A 24,924-nucleotide genomic window follows, 5' to 3' on the forward strand; every position below is an offset into this window, starting at 1 on the left:
CAAAAATCAAACAACATGACACTTTACCTACAGGATTTATAAGGTATACCTCTTTTCTAAGATCAGAGACCTCTGCTATATAGATCCTTAGTGTTCTTGTTCTTTGATCCCTGCTTATAATTCCCTTATCACTTGTTCCCTCAGGGATCCAGATTACTTGTCTGGGTTAGAAATGCTTGACATGGGGGGCACCTAGGTGGTGCAGTCAGTTAAGTGTCCCACTCTTGGTTTCAACTCAGGTCATGATCATACGGTCATGAAATTGAGCCCCATGTTGGCTCCATGCTCAGCATGGAGTCTGCTTGAGATTCTCTCTTCTCCCTCTGTCCCTCCTGCTCCTTCTCTCTCTCTCTCTCTCTCTCTGTGTGTGTGTGTGTCTCTCTATTTCTCAAAATAAATTAATAAATCCAAAAAAGAAAGAAAGAAAGAGAAGAAATGCTTAACTTCAGCACCTCTGTCAGGATTAAGTTCTGATTTTATTTCCTGGTTCACTGAGGATAAGAAGTCTCTAAGTCCTATTTGGGTCCTCTGTGTCAGCCTACTCCATATCACCTGTCCTCTAGCAGTTTATATATACCACAATTCAATCATGGAGCCATCTTTCCTCCTGTATTCTGATCCACTTTTTATACTGTGTCTCATGCCTCTGAACAGGGAGTTAAAATGTGATCAATTATTTTCAAGCCTATATGTTTTTTGGAATTAGTGGGATTTACACAGGGTCACCACATTCCCCAGGATGCCAAGATGCTTGGTCCATCTCCACTATCAAAAACAACAATAACAAAACTCATGATGCAGTGAAGTAGACCCAGGGTGAACGGAGATGGATTTGGTCATTTCTATGTTTCCGCCGGAGTCCTAAAATCCCATTCTTTTCCTAATTCTAAGCACAGAAGTAAAAAGAGGTTGTTTTAAAAATTTTACCTAAGGAAGTTTTGACCTCCTTGTTTCTCAAACTATAGATGAGAGGATTTAACATGGGGATAATCACTGTATAAAACACAGATACCACTTTGTCTTGGTCCATTGCATAGCTGGTGCTGGGGCGCAGATACATGAACAGAATGGTGCCAAAGAAGATAGTGACCACCATCAGGTGTGAAGCGCAGGTGGAGAAGGCTTTGTGCCTTCCTTCAGCAGAATGGATCCTCAAGATGGCAACAAGAATGTACAGATAAGAAATGAGAATAATCAGGAGGCAGCTCAGTTCATTAAAACTGGCAAAAGCAAAAATGACTACTTCATTAACATGTGTATCAGAACAAGAGAGTTTCAGGAGGGGTGGAGTGTCACAGAAAAAATGGTTGATGACATTTGAGTGGCAGAAAGACAACTGAAAGGTGAAGCCAGTGTGAATGGCAGCATTCAGAAAGCCTGCAAGATATGTGACCAACACCAGAAGGACAATAAGATGAGGGGACATAGTAACAGTGTAAAGAAGAGGCTTGCAGATGGCCACATAACGGTCATAGGCCATCACAGCCAACAGAAAGCCCTCAATGCCAGCAAAGGAACCAAAAAAGAAGAATTGAGTGGCACATCCGCTAAACGAAATGACTGGGTTCTCCACCCAGAAATTCACTAGCATATTAGGGGTAATGACGGAAGAATAACAGAAGTCAACAAGGGACAAGTTACTGAGGAAAAAGTACATTGGAGTGTGGAGGCGTGAGTCAATCTTGATTAATAGGATCATGCCAAGATTTCCAAACACGGTGATCATGTAGATGACTAGAAACACCATAAAAAGAAGGCACTGTAGTTCTGGATGATCCCCAAATCCCACAAGAATAAATTCAGTCACTGTTGTATGGTTGTTCATATCTTTGTCTCAGAATGGATGATTTTTTTGCTAGGATAAAAAAGAAACCAAAGGAATGAATTGGACAAAGAAAAAAATGCCAGGAAAGTGACATAGTTTCATCACTGCTATAAGTAAGATTAGCTCTTTGAATGCCCTGAGAATATGTGTATTAAATCTCTTAATTTTCTTATGGAGGCGGAAAGAAATTCCTTAAGCAAACTCCGTAACCCATTTTATTTATTTAAAATTAATGTGTGTGTGTGTGTGTGTGTGTGTGTGTGTGTGTGTGTGTGTGAAGTCTTTGATGATTGACCCTATCGGTCTATATCCTATCTGACCTCCCAACTTTTCTCTCCTCCTCCCTTTGTCCTACAGCCTTTACTTCCTACGATCCAATTCCTCGCACCCGTCTTGGCAATTAAACATACAATACAGTTGAATACCCTTGCTGTATGCAGTTCTGCTCTACCTGTTTTCTCTCAAGGCCACTCTGATCAGGTTTGCAACCTGTCATTCCACAAAATGTCTCTTGTCTAAGGCATCAGGAATCTTTACATTGCCAAATCCTGTGGTCAGTTCTCATTCCTCATCTTTTTGATCTATCAATAACATTCGACAGAGTTGATTTCTTAACTATTCCTTGAAAGATTTTCTTTTCTTATCTTCCCAGAAACCAGACTCTGAGTTTTCCTCCTACTATGTGGGTCCCTCCTTCTCAGTCTCTGCTTACTCCTCCTCTTCTCTCTGACTGTTAAGGTTAGAGTAGCTCAGTCCTTAATCTTTCTCCTTTTCCTCTTTACACTCTACCTTGGTGATTATTTGATTTTGTAAATTTAATTACCATCTATATACCTAAAACTCCTAAATTTATATCTCCCGCCCTGAACGTTTTTACAAATTCCAGACTTAAAATTCAACCACTTACTCACATCTTCATATTAATATCAAACAACATTTCAGCATGACTCAAAGCTGAATTCCTCATGCACGACCCTAATTTGCACCAAACACAGCATTCCTTATCTCAAGTTAATTACAACTCTATACTTTCATTTGCCCAGATGAAATTAAATAAATAGATAAATATTGAAGAATTTGATCTCTTCTCTTTCTTACACACTATATAACCAGTCTATCAGATAATTATGTTGGCTCTACCTTCAAAATATCTGTATCAACCACGTCCTACCACCTCCATTCCTACTAAAAATCAAGCCAACATTATCTTTCACCTAGATTACTGCAATAGATTTTTAGTGGATCTATATTCAAAATTAGCTAAAAACTTACCCTGTAAAATAACCAATTTTAAAATTTTGTAGAGCTCAACTTTATGCATATATATACAAACATACTTGTATTATATATGGCATTCTTGCTACAAAAAGTTCAGTAAATTCCCCTGTTTTGCACACAGACACATACGTGTATGTGTATATGTATATGTATATATATGTGTGTGTATATATATATATACACACACATATATACACACATAGATATACATGTATATATACATTCATGTATGTATGTCTGTATATGCTGAATATTCTATAAAATTCTCATTTTTTATTAGTGATCCTAAATCCCTGTCATATAAAGACAAAAATCCAGTTTAGTTAGGAACCTTAAATTTAGTGTTTCAGACATATCCTAATGGAGATCTTTAATTACTTTATACGTTTTTAGTCCTCTTGGAAACTTTCTATATATGAACACTTCGAGATCAATTAAATCTTCTTACCTTTGTTCTTAATATTCACCTATAGTGGTTATTAGTTTAGTTTTATTTTATTGCTTTTTGGAAGAACACAAGATTTCTGTCTTATAATGCAACAAAAATGGAAGTGGTAGAAGAGATCTAAGTATGACAGAATTAAGACATGGTTAATTAATTCAACAAAGAGTAGCAAATGCTGCTTCTGAATCTGAAACAGTCAGCCTTATTAAGTCTGTGATGATCCTCTTGAGATTTTGTCTCTGCAAAACACTAAAAATCTAAAGCTTGAAATGTGTTATTCCAAAATTAAAACATGCATTTATTTTCCACTGAGGTAATTGAACTATTTTCTCCCCAGTGAACCACTTACACCCTGGAGAGTAACAGGCATTTAGGGAAGTACAAAAACAATTTCATGGTCTTGAGATTCCATTGAGCATAACATTGAATTAAATGTATGAGATTGATGAGATCCTGCTCCCAAACTTCAGAATTCCATTAAAATGTGATTCTTATTCATTTCTACTAGAATATGGCTCTCAGTGCATTAACTGATTAGTTCAACAAATGATTTACTAGTCTTGTGTTATGGAGCATACAACTATCCTTGGTACTAGTCAAGTAGCCAAAGCATAGATCTCGTTTATTACTTCATGCAGCTTGCATTCTGGAGTTGGGGTTGGATGGCTATTGCAGGATGATAGGGAAAGGTAAAGTCCAAAGCCTATTCATGAACTACCACACTTATTTGATCAGTCACTCCTTCCCAAACACCTTGATTGCAATTCCTTTCCTTTTTTCATTTGTTCATGTTAACCCACATGTTTGTTGCCTTCTTACTATTCTTTTAACAAACCAGGGAAGATCTTGCCTCAGGGCCTTTATATTTACTATAACTATACCTGGAATGCACTTCCACAGACAGTCAGAGGATACTATCTTTAGTCAGTCCTTCTCAACCGTCATTTCCACAGAAAGCCTGTGTCTGATGCTACCATTCCCTATTCTATTGCCTGCTTTACCATTCTTCAAAACACAACTCTACCCACGCCAAACACACACACACACACACACACACACACATCTAACAGCTCTATACACACACAAGCATATTTGGTATAGACAGTCAAGTCTTCACTCAAATATAAGGAGATGGGAAGAAGTTTCGGGAGATCAGAAATTTTGATTTTTTACCTGCTAAATCTCCAGTACAGGTTATATGCTGGTTTTTCCATTAGTAGTTCACCAGTTTTATTGAAGTATGTGTATGTCCAAATGCAACAATTACAGACATTAAATGTATGCAGGGTTTTGTATATTTATGAATAATCTCTGAATGGGTGATGGGTAAAGATATAAAGGGTGTCCATTGTCTTATTTTAAACACAAACTGGGGTATATGGCAAAAGATACAATTTATAACACAATGTGAAAAGGGATATTTTAAGGTCAATAACACACAGGGGTGATGCTAAGATACAGACCACCCTCATAGTACAAAAGGTACGATCATTCGATAGATGTTTGAGTATGATAACTAAGTGGAGGAAGCTAATTTTATAATCCTTTCAAGTGTCCAGAGTCCCTATAAACTAGGTTGTCAATTCAATGTATGAATCCGGAACCCAAGGAAGAAGTCAGGGTTAGACATGTGGATTTTGGAATCATTGCAGAGCTCTCAGATCACCTAAGAAGTGGGTACAGATGGAGAACCAAAGTACCATGAACTAAGTACCATGAACTAAGAATATAGGATTAAACCTTTGGCTCCAAGATTTGGAAAATAGCCTGAGGAGGAGGAGGAAAAGCTATCACAGTCACCTGGGGAAAAGTGGCAGCAGAAAAAGAAGGAAAATCAGAAGACTGAAGTGACATAGAAATCTTAAAATGTGTGTTTTGGGGGATAGTTGAAGAAACTAATGATGGGAAATCCTCTTGAGATACCAAGTACAAGTATGATAGAAGAGCAGTCTTTAGAGGCAACAATGTTAAACTCTCATGTGTCCATGACAAGATTGGAGAAGTGGCAGAGAAATATTACTGAAACATGTAATGGGGTTTGAGAAAATAAGGATAAAGATGAGGGGTAGCTCTTTTGAAAGATTCATTGGAAATAGAGCAGAAAAATAGGTCAATGGCTGGACGGGACTTTCAGCCAAAGAAATTATTAAGAAGGGTGATATTAGATGATGTTTATTTACAGATGAGAATACTACAGTAGAGTTTGAGAAGCTGGTGCTTGGAGAGAGTAGAGATATGATTTCAGAACTAAAATTCGTGGGGAGCTCCAGAGGTGTGAAAGAAGCAAGGGACACATTGTCCATATGATAAATGGGAACAAAAGTATGTGTATGAAGATTATAGATGGTAAGATGGGGATAATCTTATTTAATTGTTTTTATTTTGGAGGAAGAAGTGTGACACAAGATCAGCAATAGCCAGTGGCATGCTGAGAGCTTTTCTCTAATTGTACTAAGCAGCTTCGGCGTAGGACAGAACAAAAAAAAACAATTAAGTTTCCCTAAGTTGGAATTTAATCAGATGAGCAGAATGAGAAAAAGTAGAACCATGGAATTGCAGGTGATTTAGAATGAGTCATTATTTGATGGACCACAGAATTTCAGTTGGGTAATGAGTTATGATGAATATTGATCAAGTGCCACTTTTCTTAGGTTTGTGAATAAGAAGCAGCGAAAAAACAGATACTATATACTATACCCTTTAGAGTAAAAGGGAACATGAAGAAAGATATCAAGCATGATACAATTTTGAATGCCTTTGAGAGAAACCTTGATTAACAGTTGAAAGTGGAGCGGTGCCTGCATGGTTCAGTTAGTTAAGCATCTGCCTCTGACTCAGGTCATGATCGCAGGGTCCTGGGATTGAGCCCCAGGTCTGGCTTTCTGCTCAGTAGAGCATTTGCTCCTCCCTCTCACACTTCTTCTCTGCTCTCCCACCACTTTTATCTCTCTCAAATAAATAATATTTAAGAAAAATATTTAAAAAAACAGTTAAAGGTGGAAGTTATAAGGTGATGGAAACATTCAGAGCGGACAATATGACTTCACACAACTTTTTTGGTCTTTAACCAATTTGGTGGGGGAAAGAGGTGTTCTTACGTGGAGCATGAGAAGCACTGGTGTTCTTCCTCAAGGTCTGCAGTGGATAGAGGGATGGAAAGAAATAGGGAGTAGACATTTACCTGATTCCACATCATCAGGCCTCCTTTGACATGCTATCTCAATGAAGAACATGGTTTCCCCATTCCTCCCACATTGACAACCCCCATCCCACTACAGCGAGCAATAGATAGATAATTTATTTTCAGTAAATGTTTATTGAAAATTATGTGACACTCTGAAAAGTACACGAAAGATTAAAAGTTAAAGTACATTGATCACTACCCTCATAATATTCCAGTTAATTTACAAAATCAGTAGAACACACATAATATATTATAACCCCTGATAAGACTCCTTTTTGTATCTTTTTGGCATTCTTGACCTCCAGGTGAGTAGAGTAGTGTTATTATTTATGAGGGATGCTGTGGCATACCATCCAGATTTGCCTTTCAGGATTGAAACATTTATTTTCTCAGCTTCCGAGCGGCCACTGACACTTCACAGTTGAATTCCATTCTGGGAATTGCTTCTGCTGAAAGAAATTACCATGCCCAAGGGAGTGAGCCACTTCCAAAACTGGTCATTTTGAAGGTACAAACACCTTATATTTTTTCCCACAATTGGGGGTATCTCTGGAGGATCCTCTTGGAATGGGATAGGATGTGGAATGGGATGACTACTCAACTGCAACTTCATCACTGTTCAATATCTATCAACTCAGCCCTGCTTCCCTCATTCCCTTCTAGCTGTCTAGGTAGGATTCCTGGGAACATTCTCCACTACATTTCCTGCATGCATACAGGTATCCATCTCAGAACCTGTTTGCTCAGATCCCGAAGACTATATTTTTTTTTCTCAAGAAAAGCTAAATATTGAAATTAGAACTTAAACCAGGTCAGCCAAAACCAAGAATTTTGATACTTTACCAACCACCGACCTCCCCATTATGTTTATTCATCAGGTGGGCCCATGGATACACATTTAAGACACCAGAAGATTCAGAAGTATACACCATTTTAAGCAATCTACTTTAACACATACACGCACACACACACATACACACACACACACACACACACACACACACAGCTTAAGCAACCAGACAATAAAATTAATATGAAAGCATATTTTCTTCTGCATAACAGGATGATATGTAACGTGGCTTTACAGTATGTGTTTCTGTAAGATCTTCTTTAAGGCATCTTTCACATCCTTATTTTTCAAACTGTAGATGAGGGGGTTTAGCATAGGGATCACCACTGTATAAAAGACTGATATAATCTTGTCCTGTTCCATTGAATAGCTAGATGTAGGGCGCAAATACATGAAGAGAATCGTCCCAAAGAATATGGTGACAGCCATGAGGTGGGAGGCACAGGTGGAGAAGGCTTTGTGCCTGCTTTCTAAAGAAGGCATCCTCAAAATGGCAATGAGGATACACAGGTAGGAAATGAGAACAATCATAACACAACTGATGACATTAAAACTGGAGAAAGCCATGATCACAATGCCATTGATGCGAGTGGCAGAGCAAGAGAGTTTGAGCAGGGGTGGGGTGTCACAGTAGAAATGGTTGATCCTGTTAGAGCCACAAAAGGACAATCTGAAAGTCATTCCTGTGTGTATGGCTGCATTCCCAAAGCCTGCTAGGAAAGAGGTAGCTACTAGCAAAACACAAATTTTCCCAGACATGAGAACCGAATACAGCAGAGGGTTCCAAATGGCTGCATAGCGATCATATGCCATCATGGCCAACAGAAAGCATTCAGTCCCCAAGAAGGAGCCGAAGAAGTAGAACTGGGCAGCGCATCCATTAAAAGAAATGGCTTTATTCTCCGCCAAAAGGTTCACCAGCATCTTAGGAGTGACGGAAGAAGAGTAAGAGGCATCAACAAAAGACAGGCTGCTGAGAAAAAAGTACATGGGGGTGTGGAGACAGGGATCAATCTTAATTAACACAATCATCCCCAAATTACCCACCATGGTCGCCATATAGATTAACAGAAACAATACAAAGAGGACAATTTGTAGATCTGAATTGTCCGAGAGTCCTAAGAGGATAAATTCTGTCACTTCTGTTTGATTTCTGCCTCGGACCTCCTTCATATATCTTATCATTACAGCTGCAATACAAAAGAAGGGGAAACATGGCAATTTGGTCAGATTAATACATGATAGAGCCATAAACATCTTTTATTGACATATATACATAGACATTCTACAAGTGTTTTGGACATGATGTCAAGTTAAAAGATATCAAAAGACTGTGCTAAGTTCTAGGTGTACTGTCCACTAACTAATAACCTTGAGATGAGTGACTTAATAAGTAAGAGCACTTCTAGCATTGACATTTATTGGATAATTATAGGAACTTATCTTTAAGATGTATTTCGCTTCATTATTTATGACAAATAAATTTGTTGATATATATTAGCATATTAGTTGATATATTAATGTATGCCTTCTAGGGGTGGGTAAGTGTGTGTGTGTGTGTGTGTGTGTGTGTGTGTGTGTATTCTGGAGAAAGATGGCAAATGAATTCAAGCTTCTGCCTGTTCCTCCACAGTATTAATGGAATAAGTAAAAAATAGCAAAAGTTAGTAAAATTAGTCAAAAGTACCAAACAAGAAGAAAAGAGTTGAATCTTCTGGGGATGGGGGTATCTTTAAAAACTGATATTCCAAGGAAAGAAACAGAGGAAATTTGCATGCAACTAGCACGATTGCAACCTTGCTGGAATTTCCCAGTATCAGCATCTACAGGAGGGGATAAATTGTTGGTTAAATATTGAGAGCGTTGAATAATTCCCTCCAATATTTAGAGAATGTGATTGCAGGAATGAGGTGAAAGGAATAGAATAAGCCACAGCAATGAGAACTCTACTTAACACTCAGATTCACAGGATTATATCAGACCCAGAAAACAGCAGCAGCAGCACATGGCATCTCCCAGTCACGAGGCTGAACTGGGGGAGTAACGCACTGCCAGGTCATCTAAATGAAAATTAGATTCACCCCACGCAAAGTGTAAAAAAGCCAAATACAAGACAAAAGTAAGAAGGGGGAGGGGAAGGAAAAAAGAAAACCCAGCATAGAGCTTCCAAGTCAACAGCTCCAGTGGAATTCTTCCCCACTTCAAACCTAACCCTCTACCCCTTCCACAACCTCAGATTATTGAACAGTAGATAATACTGTCCTGGGTTAGCTGTCCAGTCATAGCCCAATGTTAAATCCTTTAACATTCACAACAGGAAGTTATTTGATACTGTCTAAAATTAAAACATGGGACCAAAGTAACCCAATGTTACTCTGTGCTAACTCTGGAGATCATGGATCTTGAGCCCCGTTGGGGAGAAGAGTGGCAAGAAACTGATTCCATTCTCATAGACACTACCATACTCAGAAGTGCCTATCCCTGCTCTGCTCCAGCTGGTTTCCAAGAGGATAGAGACTCCATATCCTCACCAGTCATCAAACCCGCCATTGTGATAGAGTACTGGAATGCTTTCAAAGTATCGGTGCACCCATTATCTTACCCTAGCTGTGCGGCAAATCCCTGCGGGAGATAAGCAGCCATTACCCTACAAGTATTAATAATATTATCTTTTGTTAGATGAGGTCAGTGAAGTGTAGGGTTTTCTTGGCTATTAGTCAAGAATGGTGAATTTGGGACTAGAACAATCCTGGGTTTGAGGCCAAGTTATGGTGGTTCCTCAATACTGCATTGCCCCGTCTTCCTGTTTCATAGGACAGATGTACAGCCCAAGCCCTCTTCCTTGGAATAATCTTGTTGTCTGAATTTCAAAGAAGACCACCCCCAGAAGGAAATAAAAAGAAGAAATGGATCGTTTTCTCTCATCTTCAATCAGAAACTTTCCCTGAGAGAGGACTATTCTATCAGCAATAGTGAAAAATAAATAAATGAAATGCAGTACACATTGCACGTGCGTGCGTGTGTGTGTGTGTGTGTACGCGTGCGCTAGAGACACAAAGAAAGGTAATGATGAATTAAGTACTAAAGTATGTTGCGCATTCCCTGTGCTCTACAGGCACTGTGTAAAGTACTTTTCCTGCAATATTTTATTTAAATCCTGTGAGACAGGCAGTATTATAATCCTCATTTTTCACATGAGAAATTGGAGCTATAAAAGATCTGTGACTCTCCTAGAGTTACAGAATTAACCTAATGGAATCTAATTTATACCCAACTAATGCAATTCTCATTCTCTTAGCATTTGAGATTATTAAGAATGGCCCCATCAATAACAAATGTGAGCACTAATACACAGAACAATTGCTATTATAATTATTAGGGCTTCATTAATATACTAGAATACATTTAGTTACAGAAAGAAAAAAAAATGTATATCTCCTAGAGAGAAAATTCAGTTGCAGTAGCTGACAATTGTCTTTCTTAGAACTCGCATTCATTATTTGCATTATTAGCAAAATACCACTTGTTTTGCACCTGCTGCTACGAATTGCATGCTACCATCTGTACTCTCCCCTGGAAAATACACCCTCCCCATAACCTCCTTGCTGAGATTTTGCGGTCATCAGTCCAGAGATTCTTAACAAAAGTTTTCAATTCCTAGGAGTTTCTGAAAACAATAGTGAGATCTGAGAATTTCTAGCATTTAAAAAGGCCTTCAAATCATATTATTTATTACTGCTTATATTTCTCTTAATGACTTACAAATATTATCGCAAGAAAAGCAGAACTTAGTTAACATACCTTCTTACCTTCTCAGTGCTCCTGGTGCTTTGGGTATATAGGTAGTTGGAAAAAGGTGCAGCCTTGAGGATTTTTCTTCAGATCAGTAAGTTACTTGGGCAGAACAATTTATATTTTTTCCTGACCTTTCTTGACCGCTTGACTTCTTTTTGGTACTTTTGCTCGTTTCTGTCCAATGTTTAAACTCACCAAAAACAAAACAAAACAAATCAAACCTTCTTCTCAGAGAAGGCATTCATCAATTCTCCCACATCAAGAAGAAGATACTGGAATGGATTTAAGGCATCACCCACTACAGAGATCACTAAAACCCTTCACACCTTCCCTCTCAAAAGAGAATTACTTTGCCTTCTTTCTTACTTCTCCTTGAAAATAAAAATCCTAATTTGTTATACCAGAGTATAATACATTTTAAAATATGGAATACATCACTGCAGTGCAGCTGTAATATTGTTTGCAATTATTTCCAATTGTAGAGTCTCTGGACCAGACTCTGAAGTAAGCATTCTGAAGTATCTTAAATAGGATATATTGCTTGTTCTTTAATGCCTGGGGACTGCATCCCTGATGTCATCTCATTTTAATCTACTTGTTTTTCCCCCTGAAGCTAAGGAAATCTTCTGTCCTCTTCACATGTCGCTCCTTTGCTCTAGGGGGACCAGTGGAAAATGAATTTCCAGTTCCATATTTCTAGCCCTCACTAAACATCCCTCTTATGTCTCCCCTAACAGGTGGTGGTCTGATTCCCTTAAGAGCATTGAAAGAATCCACAAAATAGCAGGTTAGCTCTACCTCCACCTTCTGGAAGGACTTTGTATATATCTAAGAAATTATGCTCCCTGGATCATGGTGGGGAGTCTGATTGGAAGAAATGCACAGAGGTAGCTATAGAGTGGGAAATCTCAACTATCTTCAGAATAAGAAGAGAACTCATTTCTAATCCTAGCTTGAGTGTCATTGAAGGAAGCACCAGATGATGCTCTATCTCCCTGCCACCAAGATGGGAACCATCAGAAATTAGGGTACAATGTGATCTTCATGGAGCACTGAGAATTCACACCAGATATTAGAATATAAACTTGGTGTCATAAAAGATAACTCACTGACAGCTTGCAATGAACTTTTGTGAAGAACTATGGAATTCTAGGGGCTGCCTCGGTGGCTCAGTTGGTTAAATGTCTGCCTTCAGCTCAGGTCATGATCCCAGGGTCCTGGGGTCGAGTCCCGCATTGGGCTCTCTGCTCAGCAGGGAGCCTGCTTCTCCCTCTCTCTGCCTGTCTCTCTGCCTACTTTGATATCTCTTTCTCTCTCTGTCAAATAAATAAATAAAGATATCTAAAAAAATAAAAAGAACCATGGAACCATAAAGCCCAAGGAGGCAGGCAACAAGCTTTAAAATTAACTAATAGATACCACACTAACTTGTAAAGATGGGACCTCCCCTTTAGAGGAGCTTGTATATTAATATGAATTACAACCAGATGGTCATCTCCCAGGTCATAATTAGAAGAGAGTAAGGCTAAGCAATAATAGCAACTAGTAGATTAACTGAGTGTGTACTATTTGCTGTGTGTCCTCCTAAACAGATGCATTTTCAGACTGCTGTTAAGCACCTTCACCAAAGACAAGTAAACTAGGGCCTTGAGAAGTCACTTGTCTAAATAGCTAATACACTCGACCTGGGACTCGAACATGATTTTTTCTCACTCCAGAATGTGCACTGCTGACCATTTTGTGTTACCACAGCCCAAAAGTAGCAAAGAGTTTGTGAAAAACATCCTTCTGTTAAATACAAAGAACACATCAACCACAATAATGACTAATGACTTCTCTGACATCCTCTGGACAAGACTGATTAATTGGGAGGAATATCTGTGGTACTCCTGATGGGTAATTTTACATGCCAACTTGACTGAGCTAAGGGATGCCCAGAGAGCTAATAAAACACTGTTTTTAGATGTGTCTGTGAGAGTGCCCCAGGAAGACATTAGCATGTGCATCAGCAAAGTAAAGAAGATCGCCCTCATCAGTGTGGACAGGCAGGATCCACTCCTTTGAGAGCCTGTCCGGATCTGCATATCCATCTCCCACTGGGTCTGCTTCTCTGGGGGTGGTGCTGGTTGCTGAGAAAAGAATGCATCTAAATATCAGTAGAGATATTAGGGGTCTAACTTAGCAAACAATATCACTCCTTAATTGAGAACTACTATTTAATAACAGATGCCTAGCATTTCAGAAAGATCTCCATGGAGGTGGTGTTTTTCCTCGGGGAGACATTATGGAAATTGATGGTCGTCACAGTGAAGAGGCTACACTATAGAATCTGGTGGGTACGGGGCAAGGATGCTAAAAGCCTGCAGAGTGCAGTACATTCCCTAACAACAAAGAACTCTTCCTGCCCCACAGAATGCAAGTATATCTCAAGTATAAAACAAAAAAATCAATCAATCAATCAATACTAAAGTCTTGTGTTATAAATTATTTTCTTTTTATTTCTCCTCTTTAAGTTATGTGTGAAGGTAAATCATCTATGAATACCATTTCAGGGACATAGAGGAACAGCATAAACTATTTGCTATAAAACTGTCATTTCGTTTCTGAAAGAATACATGTCCACTGTCCCAGGGGATAGCTACATGCCACTCACTAGCCACCAAGAGTTTCAAACAAACAGATTTTATATAATCTGGCAAAACTGAGATGAGAATTCTCTTGTTAAGCTTTGGAGGCTCATTTCATTTTAACTAAAGATTTATTTGGACAGCAGAAGATGCAAATACATTATAACACACCTAACATAAACATGCTACTTTGACTACTACTGTACTATGAATTTTAAAAAATGGAAAATTTACTGAATTAATAAAATGTAAAATTAACCTAATAACCTCACAAACAAACAAATCTCCAGTTAGAAAATTTATGTGGAAGATCCTGATTTTTGATTGCTAAACATAAAAGATCTAAGTATAAACCAAATAAGAAATATTCAAAACTTCTGTGAAGAAAAAGAGTAAAAGATACAGAACTAGACTTGAACAAGTATGAAGACATGCACACTATTTGACAGCAAGACCTGATGGTATAAATGTGGCAATTCTCCCTAAGTTAATTTATAAATGTAATGTAGTCCCAATAATAATATTCTCAAATTTGTTTCCCAAATAAGTTGACTATAAAGTTTACATAAAAGATTAAAAACAATATTCCATTATAGCCATAAAAGCCCTGGAATAAAACAAAAGAGAAGGAGTGGACATGGAGACTAGATTATATCACTGTTTAGGGGCACTTATAATTGAAAAAATTATTGGTGAATGAATTGTATGAAATGGTGAAAGAACAAGGGAACAGAATAGAATAATACACATATAGACAATAGGAAATGAAATTAAAATCCAATTCAAAACAGTAGGGAAAAGATCATTGATAACTGGGTAAGCCCAAGGTTATTTATTGCTGCATTTTTTAAAGATTTTATTTATTTATTTGAAAGAGAGAGAGCGCATGGGTGCTCCAGAGAGAGAAAGAGAGCATGAGCAGGGGAGGGGCAGAGGGAGAGGAAGAAGCAGACTCCCCAGTGAGCAGGGAGCCCTACAAGAGGCTGGATCCCAGGACCCTAAGATCTTGACCTGAGCTGAAGGCAGATACTTAACCAACTGAGCCACCCAGGCACCACTGCATTTTTTTCTTCTGATAGCAAAAGATTAGAACCAACTCAATGTGTATCAACAGGATACTTGATAGATAGACAATGGTACCTCTACACAATAGATTATTATGCAGTTGGAGAAAAGTTTGACTTAATAATAAATATAAGTGAATATGTCAGTAGTATTAGGCATTAACTTTTCATCACAAAAAAAGATTTAAGAATACAGATAAGAAAGTCAGATAAAAAAAAAAAAAAAGATCCACCATCTTCTACCTACAAGGGCTCACTTCAGGGTTAAGGGTTGAAAAGTAAAAGAATAGGAAAACGTATCACAAAAGGTTGTTTGTTTGTTTGTTTTTTTAATTAGCTTTTTAAATTTTATTCTTGAATCTCTTCTTTTAGGATGAATTTTATCTCAAGTCAAATAGCACTTCCAAATTAAGCACCTTTAAAAAAAAAAAAAAAATACCATGTAGGCAGCGAGAATCTTACCACGGCTCACTTCCCTTTTCCTTCCTGTAATGGGAAGGTAAACCGATTCATGTGTCATCTCTCCTATGCATTGCATGTACTGGTATACCACTCTTATGCCAGATTCTCTCAGAGAAAAGTCTGCTTTAAACATGGCTAATCCAGGAGCACCAGGATGGCTCAGTCATTTGAGCTTCTGCCTTCAGCACAGGTCATGATCCCAGGGTCCTGGGCTCAAGTCCCACATTAGGCTTCCTGGTAAGTCTGCTTCTCCCTCTGCCTCTGCTGTTCCCCCTGCTTATGCTCATGCTCTCTCTCTCTCTCTCTCTCACACACACACACACACAAATTAATTAATTAATTAATTATCCATCTCCCATTTAATAAATAAATAAATGGAATTTTTAATGGATAAATAAATATTTAAATAAATAAATAAATAAATAAAGATGGCTAATCCATAAAACATGGAAGGTATCACCCTCTGTGAAAGGACTTGCAGGCATCAACAGACCTTTCAAAATTACCATCAAAATTACACCCAGTAGGGAGCTTTTAGGGGCCAGAAAAACAGTGCTGTACTAAGCTGTTCTTCTTCTCAATCACCACCACTCCCTGGAGTGGTGGAAAAGAATTCCTTTGTGTTTCCCTCTTTCACATTAAGGTTCAAGGCCCAGGGAATGAATTCCTCATGGGGTGACCGTTCATCAGCTCTTCCAGTCTCCCCTGAGAGCAGAAATCATGTCATCTCTTTTCCTCTGGGGATAACGTGGGACTCTGAAACCTAATAAAGCTCCTGCACACAGAAGCAAAGGTGGGTGAGCAAGGAGCTCAGGCACAGCTACCTGAGTGAGACACTGTCTTCGGATCCTTCTCAGAATATGTGTTCACTGTAACTCATCAAGCGAAGAGGAGACAGTCAACCTCTCACCATCAGGTAGAAAACACGTCAGAGCACAGATCAGCACTGGAACAGAGAGAGAGAGATGACCTTTTAGGAGTGGAGCATGATCCCGCCCCTGCTCCTCTCAGCATGGCTTTGCCTGGCTTCAGGTCCATGCAGTTCCAAAATTTCAAGAGGAGACATGGACTATGGGTTTGGCTTTCAGGTACCTCATAAGGAGTACGAACTCAGAAAAGGCTAGAATTGGAAAGTTACACAGAGTTTAAATTCTTCACCCCATTCATTTCAGAGATAAGTAAGTTGCATCTAATGTAGCAATTCATCAGCTCAAACACTACTTAGTGGAAAAAATAGAACAACAACAAAAGTAGAAAAACAACAAGTTTTTTACTCCAGAATTCTTTTCATAGAAGCATGCAAAAGCAGGTGATGCATAGAAATCTAAAATATCTTTGTCTTATATTTGTTTCTATAAGACAATACTTTTGCTGACCTTTTATTAAAAAAAAAAGAGTTTAACAAGTTTGGAATATACTTATTTATTCACTATTCTACTATTTCTTCAAGAGTCAGATCGGTTGACATTTAGCTACACAAAACTAAAAATCTACATATAAGGATTTTCTTTTAACTCTGATTTTGAATTTGATAGCCTCATCTCTACTGGTTTTGTCATTTAATACTGTGGAATTAAAATCACACCTTCACTAAAGCCTAAAGCAGTCCATGATACATCCATGTATGGAATAAGTGTGGGAACTTTTTTTTCTGGAAGCTGTGAGCACACAATCATCTACTGAGTTAAGTCTTACACAGTTACAGTTGCACTGACACAACTGCCAATTGAATTAAGCATTTAGCACATGACAATCACTGAATTTACTACCAGATGATTGATGGATTATTGATTAACTGGTTGATTGATGGTAGACAGATGATAGAATATACACATACTCTAACCAACTTTTTTGAAGAAAGTTACTAAGTAAGACATTAATCTCATCCATAGGTGAAAAGCTGAGACTCTAAGTAGATGCGTAATGTGCTAGAATTCAAAAGCAGTAAGTGGCAAAGCCTGAATTTGTCTGTCCGCTATAAGCAAGAATGGGCAGGGTGCTTTCTGACTGGTGAAATCCCTGCTCATGCACGTCCTCTTTAAACTGGAACTTGAATTTATAAGGGAGGAAAGATGACTTTCTGATCCCATTTTCCAATTGACTGAAATGAATTAGTAGACACATGCTCCCCTGAAGATCATTCCTGAGCCCCGTGCTGCATCCTGACCAGGAGTCTCTTACTCCTAAAACAACTGCAGCTTGGCATCCCCTGTACTTTCAAGCTGGATGTTTGGGTCTGTCTCCTCCTCTATAAAACTGAGGTTAGACAGAATGAGTCCTCCCAATTGCAATAATAGCAATATTTTCCCTTTTTGCTAAAGGGAAAGAACAAGCTGAGAAGTGGGAAGACTAAGGTAGACCACTTATATCCTTCTCATGATGGGTTACTTCCCTATTTCTAGGTTAAGCAGTGAGAAAAAATGAACACAGTGCAGTGTATGAAATCGGTAGTCCCAGACTCACTTGCCAGTTCTGCTCCCAACTCACTGTGTGATTTCACAGGTCTCCTTATTAATATAACCTGTGAAGTGACATACCCATCCATGTAGAGTAACAACGAGAGGAACTGAAGTAGGGACAAGTACTTTGTTGCTGGTTTTGTTTTGTTTTGTTTTGTTTTGTTTTAACAGCTTTGTTGAGCTATAGCTGAAATACACTGTTCCTCCCACACACACCTCCACCCAGGCAATCACTGATTGGCTGTCACTATCGATTAGCTTGCAGTTTCTAGATTTTTAGAAATGGGATAGCATGAGGTCTAGCTCTCTTCTCTCAACCTAGTTATTTTGAGATTCGTCCATCATATTGCATGTATCAATCGTTTTTTTGTTTGTTTGTTTGTTTGTTTGTTTAATTGTTGAGTAGTAGTCTATTTTATGGACATACTAAAATTTGTTTATCTTATTACTTATGGGTGGGCCTTTGGGTTGTTCCCAGGTTTGGTGTTTTGTGGGGGAAATGGCTGGATGTTTTCCAAAGTGGTTGTAGTATTTTATACTCCTAGCAACTGTGATGCAATTTTCAGTTCCTCCGCTCCCGGGTCAACCCTTAGTATGGTTCATCTTTTTAAATTTTAAATTTTAAATTTTACACATTCTAATGAATGTGTAATAATATCCCACTGTGGTTTTAATTCATGTGTCCCTAATACAAAAGAGTTGAGCATTTTTCATGCATTTATTTGCTATTCATATATCTTCTTTGCTGAAGCGTCTAAGTCTGGCCCATTCCTTTTGGATTGTTTGTTTTCTCATTAATGAGTTTTAAAGTCCCTTCCATAGTATGGGTACAAATTCATTATGAGAAGTGTATTTTTCAGATAATTTCTCCAAGATTTCTCTTTTTATTCTCTTTTCTAATTGACCTGATGTATGAAATGATGCATACGTTCACATTATATTAAGAATGAGTCTGAAAGTATTTTATAAACTATATTCACTCTCAGGCAAATATATGGTATTGATTATCCACTATTAGGCCCCTTCTTCATTGCAGTTGATTATATTCTATGCAGAAACTGAAAGATGGGAGCACTACTTTCAACCATGCTAGGATTTAAGATAGCCTGTTATAAATGTCCACACCCCCCCTGAAAGACACATTATACTACTCTGCTTTCCTGTCTTTTTTTTTTTTTTTTAAGATTTTATTTATTTGTCAGAGAGAGCGAGTGAGAGCGAGCACAGGCAGACAGAGTGGAAGGCAGAGTCAGAGGAAGAAGCAGGCTCCCTGCGGAGCAAGGAGCCCGATGTGGGACTCAATCCCAGGAGGCTGGGATCATGACCTGAGCCAAAGGCAGCTGCTTAACCAACTGAGCCACCCAGGCGTCCCACCTGTCTTTCTTAAGCAGTAAACCAGATAGAGGAGATACAGCTGACTTCTCCCTCAGATTTAATAGAGAATGTTACTTATTTCTAAAGCACTGCATGTTCTGTCCTGATTTGGTTTGGTGTGGTGTGGTTTTGCCCACTTTCTTGTTACAACTCTTCAGTAGACTGAATATTCATCCAACCACAAAGGAAAAAGTTAATATATGCTGCTGTCTGGCCACAGAGTTGGATAATGCTTTCTCTATCCCCTGAGTGAGAATTCCTGAATCTGAACTCTGGAACAACCTGTTGGCTATGGAACAACCTGTTGGCTATAGAACAACCTGTTGGCTAATCCATAGAATTGTCCAAAGACACAGCTGTTTTTTCATCCTGATTATGCCCCACACCAAATCCCTGGGTGCTTCTAAGTATTAGGGAAATGAAAGGACTAATTCTGTGTCCATGCCTGATAGGCAAGACAGCAAGACAAAATGCAGGTGCAAAAATAAAGAGGTATAACCTTCATTAAACCAAATATACACAGAAGACAATAAAGTGAAGTGAACCCTGGAGTTCAGACAAACCCAGCTCTGCTGCTTACTGGCTCCTGACATTGTTGATATTACTTAATGTCTAACCTTATTCTTTTCAGGTATAAGATAGAGACAAGGGTGGTACCCGTTTCACGGAGTTGTGAGGATGAAATTATGTAACGTGTAGAAGCACTCAAAGGTCTGGCAAAGAGTTAGCACTCAGTAAATCTTGTTTTGTTTTGTTTTGTTTTGTTTTTAATTATTATTACCAACTACCTTTTCCAATATTGCTCACTTTTTGCTCCAAGTATTTTACTTTCTCCGTGTGTGTATGTTTGTGTGCATATGTGTGTGTGTCATATGCTATAATTCGAGATTTGAGGGATTTTTAGTTTTCATTTTTGTGCCTACCTGCAAAGAGAATTAATGTTTATTCATGATTTGTGTCCGTATTTGCTTTGTTTTAGAAAGAAAGAAGGCATGCTCAAAACAGTCCTTTACTAATTAACAAGGCAGATAATTGCACAGATAACATCAAACAATTGGTAGCATGTGATAAATTGCCTCAGAGAATCGAGGTCCATGGAGAAGCAGAATTTGCCATCCCCACAATCCTAACATCTTCTATTTTGACTGGGCACCTAGAGAGGACACTTTCATCACTTTCACTAAAGTCATTTGAGTTACCCTATGGGTCACAGAATCTGATTTCTGGGAAGATTTTTAAAAACCACTTCAGGCAATAAATCAAATCCAGGCACACATAAATTGAAAAGATGGATAAAGAAAACCACTCCGTGGTGACGGAGTTCATCTTTATGGGCATCACTCAAGACTCCCAGCTACAGACCATCTTCTTCGTGGTCTTCCTCTTGGTCTACCTGATCAATGTAGTAGGGAACGTTGGTATGATTATCCTGATCATAACAGACTCTCAGCTTCACACACCCATGTACTTCTTCCTCTGCAACCTCTCTTTTGTTGACCTGGGCTACTCCTCAGCCATTGCCCCCAGGATGCTGGCTGACTTCTTAACAGAGCACAAAGTCATCTCATTCTCTAGCTGTGCCACCCAGTTTGCTTTCTTTGTAGGTTTCGTGGATGCTGAGTGCTATGTCCTGGCTGCCATGGCCTATGACCGTTTCGTGGCCATCTGCCGACCCCTCCACTATAGCACGCTCATGTCCAAGAGAGTCTGCTTGGCTCTCATGTTGGGCTCTTACCTGGCTGGCCTGGTGAGTTTAGTGGCCCACACTTCCCTCACCTTCAGTTTGAGTTACTGTGGCTCCAACATTATCAACCACTTCTTCTGTGAAATCCCACCTCTCTTAGCCCTCTCTTGCTCAGACACCTACATCAGCGAGATCTTGCTGTTCAGTCTGTGTGGCTTCATTGAATTCAGCACCATCCTCATCATCTTCATCTCCTACGCTTTCATCCTCATTGCCATCATCAGAATGCGCTCCACGGAAGGCCGCCTCAAAGCTTTCTCCACCTGTGGGTCTCACCTTACTGGTGTCACCCTTTTTTATGGCACAGTCATGTTTATGTACCTGAGGCCAACATCCAGTTACTCCCTGGACCAAGACAAGTGGGCCTCTGTGTTCTACACTATTATCATCCCCATGCTGAATCCCTTGATCTACAGTTTACGGAACAAAGATGTGAAAGCTGCTTTCAAAAAGCTAATTGGAAAAAAATGTCAAGAGTAACAAAATATGAAAATTTCTTATGACCACATGTAAAAATGGTAGTGGTCAAAGGACAGTGGTAGGAGATAGAAAATGCAGATAGCTTTCTAATAAACACAATTCAGCTACCATCTACTTGCAGTGTCGATCTTAAATTCTATAGGGTTTTCTATAACCCTTAACAGTCTGATATAAAGGAAATATAAATTAATATTTTTGAAAAGCATGCTAAACTAGATGCATTTGTATTTTACCTGACTTTGGCTCACCTATTGCTTAGAAACTAAGACAAAACTTGAAAGGGAAAATAAATAGCCACTTTAAATTATAGTTTTTCAGTCATGAGGTATGACAGATCCAAATGTTGAAAGTTTCTCTACTCTAAAAACAAGTCAGAGAAAATATAGTCAAATATGTAGGGAATGGAACTTGTATGAGAGATTACCCAACTCAGCCTGGGAGCTGAGCTATATGTATTCCTATATTCAACAAAAACTTCTAAGTGATAAATATGGGCCAGGTTCTGGAGGATAAAATCATAAGACGCATTTGCCAATGAGGAGTTCGTTGTGCTTCCAGTTACTGTGCTCTCTGAAACTGCTGCCCCCAATGACCAAATCATGAGCTATATAAACCCCAAGAATAAGAGCTGCAGACTGAGGCTCTACTGTTTATTGTGTGTGCTCAGTTTTCCCTTCTGTCTAGCATTTGGTTTCACCTAATAATGATTAGATCTCCTTGGTCTCCCTTGCCTAATATCCAAAAGAGATGGGCATCTGGGTTTTGTTACCTTCACATATTGACATCATTTTAACCTTCAGGGAAGCCCAGGGACTCTGTGATCCTAAGAAAGAGACAGTTTGGATCAATCCCTGAGGCCAACTTTAGCTGGATTGTAATGTCTGTAAGATTAGTAGAATTAATGTCCTACTCCTCGCATCCTAAATCCCTCATGCCCCACCACCCTCACTTCTATACTACCTTTTTAAAGATTTTATTTATTTATTAAAGAGAGAGAGAGAGCACAAGCAGAGGACTGGCTGAGAGAGAGGAAGAAGCAGACTCCCCACTGATCAGGGAGCCTGACACAGGGCTGGATCCCAGGACCCTGAGATCATGACCTGAGCTGAAGGTCGATGCTTAACCGGCTGAACCACCCAGGTGCCCCCTCTTCCTCTCTTCTAATAAGAGTTAAACCCTAGCTTTTTCCTAGGGCACCAGGACTCTTCATGCTTTCCACCATTATCTCCAGACCCTTATCCAAGAATAGTTTCACTAACCCTGAGGTATCAATGACCGACAATAGAGGAGACAAACTCTTCTCTGCAATCTTGACTTAAAAATCAAGAGTGTCAGGGATCAGCAACAGGTAAGGTGGGCAGACCGAGATGGAGGAATGCTAACTTTTTCTTAGATATGCTAAAATTCCATCTGATGGTGTCATCAGTTACAAATACTTCCCAGCAATAATGTTGCTATGTCTCCTTCTCCCAGTGCCATATAGTCAAAGGTCAAGGAAACACAAGAACTATCCTAAAGTGTATAGTGTTCCCATTCATTGTGAAAGGTACAAAAGAGTTTTCGGGATAAAAGACCCAGGCTTTCTAATAGATATCATTATACATGCGATGAAATTTACCTGGTGCAAAATTGCACAGCCCTATCATGAATTTCTAAAAACATATTTCTGGTTTCACGTTATGAAGAAAGTACAGCAACTAATGGACAGATGTAGAGCTGATGGTCCAGAAATAGTTCAGAGATTGAGGCTTTGGTGTCTTTTTTTTTTTTAAATATAATCTAATGTGCAAATCTACATGATGTGTAAAAAATTTAAAAATAGAGCTTTCCTATCTCATTAACTACATTAGCAACTATAATGTAAACCAGGGTATACATTATAATTGAAAGAGTAGTTGATTTAGAATCAAGGAGACCTTTGTATCCCAGTTCTGCAATTCTAGTTAGTGACCATCCTTCTGGAGGACATTTTTTTTTTTTCTTAATCGATTGCTGTATCCAAAGTTAATGATAAAATCTAAAAACTGACCCTAGGGCTACCCTTGCCACTCTGACTAATAATGGTAAGTATTCAGACTTTAGACTATTTAGAAAGAAGCTCTCATGTAGGTTCTGCTATTTTCTTGCTCTGTGCCCCTGGGCAAGTTACTGAATCTCTATCAGACTAAGGTTCTTCATCTATTAAATGAGATAATGCTTACATTCTAGCATTTTTCAAAGGATGTGATGTCAACTCTGTAAAGAATCTGCACGTAAAAGATAATAAACATTAGTTGTTTATATTTTTCCTTCACTTATATATTAAATATTCATGATTCTGCTATCGATGTGATGCAATATAGAAAGGAAACTCATTTTTCCCAAGTAATTGGTAATGGAGGTCTGCATATCAAATTTATAATGGCAAGAAAAAGATGGGTAAAAGTTGGGTCACCTTAGTCTTCATTCCCACTCCCATCAATAATTATATCAGATAAATCCCCTAACGATCTCTGTTCCTGAGTCTCCTCATCAATAAAGTAAACACTAGTATTTATACCTTATCAATCCTATTAGTTTTCCCAAACAAGTGAATATTATTATAGACTGCAAATATCACATTTTTAAAAAATTTTATTTATTTATTTGAAGAGAGAAAAAAAATGAATGATGGGGAGGGAGGGGCAGAGGGAGAGAGAGAGAGAAGCAGACGCTGCTGAGCAGGAAGCCTGATATGGGGCTTAATCCCAGAACCCAGAGATCATGACCTGAACAGAAGGTAGATGTTTGACCAACTGAGGCACCCAGGTGTCCCAAAAATTACATTTTCTATAACTAAAAAAAAAAAATCCTACTCATTCTCCTGGGAGCTTTGGAAAGCAAAAATTGATGCAGAAGTGTATTAAGAGGGGAGATATCCGAATGAGATAAAGCTGAGACTAAATTCTTTTCTTTCTGGGGCACCTCCCAGAGAGGGCTTCTTTTCCTGCTTCTCCTGCTTGTGTTCCCTCTATTGCTGTCTATTTTAAATAAATAAATAAAATTGTTTAAAAAAAATAAAAAATAATAATAATAAATTCTTCTCCCTCCATTTTCAAGCTATGTGACTTCAGCTGAGATTTTTTTAAACAATCTTTGCTTAAGACTTGGAGATAGATAGATCTATATATATCACATATATATCCTGGCTTCATGGATTTGATATCCATAGGGAGATAAAATAAATGCAAATGTCTTATACTACTGGGGAAAAAACTGCCAAAAGAGAATTGCAGACAATGGGCTGTGAAGTCTCACAGGCAACACTCCCTCTTGGGAGATCAGGGAATTTCTATGGAGAAGGGAGCTTGTGAGTTAT

The 24,924-nt window shown here is 38.6% G+C and overlaps 3 protein-coding genes across 3 annotated transcripts; 1 reads left to right on the forward strand and 2 right to left on the reverse strand.

Annotated features, from left to right (window-relative positions):
• Positions 1 to 886: 886 nt before the first annotated feature.
• Positions 887 to 1,825, reverse strand: LOC101677385 (olfactory receptor 1020-like). Its single transcript, XM_004777640.1, has one exon. It carries the CDS (start codon positions 1,823 to 1,825, stop codon positions 887 to 889), a length of 939 nt encoding a protein of 312 aa, XP_004777697.1.
• A 5,988-nt stretch (positions 1,826 to 7,813) lies between these two features.
• On the reverse strand, positions 7,814 to 8,767 carry LOC101682011 (olfactory receptor 5AP2). Its single transcript, XM_004777563.2, has one exon. The coding sequence runs from the start codon at positions 8,765 to 8,767 to the stop codon at positions 7,814 to 7,816; it is 954 nt and encodes a 317-aa protein (XP_004777620.2).
• Positions 8,768 to 20,651: 11,884 nt separating this feature from the next.
• LOC101677667 (olfactory receptor 1019) lies at positions 20,652 to 21,587 on the forward strand. The gene has a single exon (XM_004777641.2). It carries the CDS (start codon positions 20,652 to 20,654, stop codon positions 21,585 to 21,587), a length of 936 nt encoding a protein of 311 aa, XP_004777698.1.
• The last annotated feature ends 3,337 nt before the right edge of the window (positions 21,588 to 24,924 follow it).

The sequence above is a fragment of the Mustela putorius genome, unplaced genomic scaffold (genome assembly GCF_011764305.1).
Source record: "Mustela putorius furo isolate JIRA1106 unplaced genomic scaffold, ASM1176430v1.1 tig00000127_pilon_pilon_pilon, whole genome shotgun sequence".
In the NCBI taxonomy this organism is placed as follows: domain Eukaryota; kingdom Metazoa; phylum Chordata; class Mammalia; order Carnivora; family Mustelidae; genus Mustela; species Mustela putorius.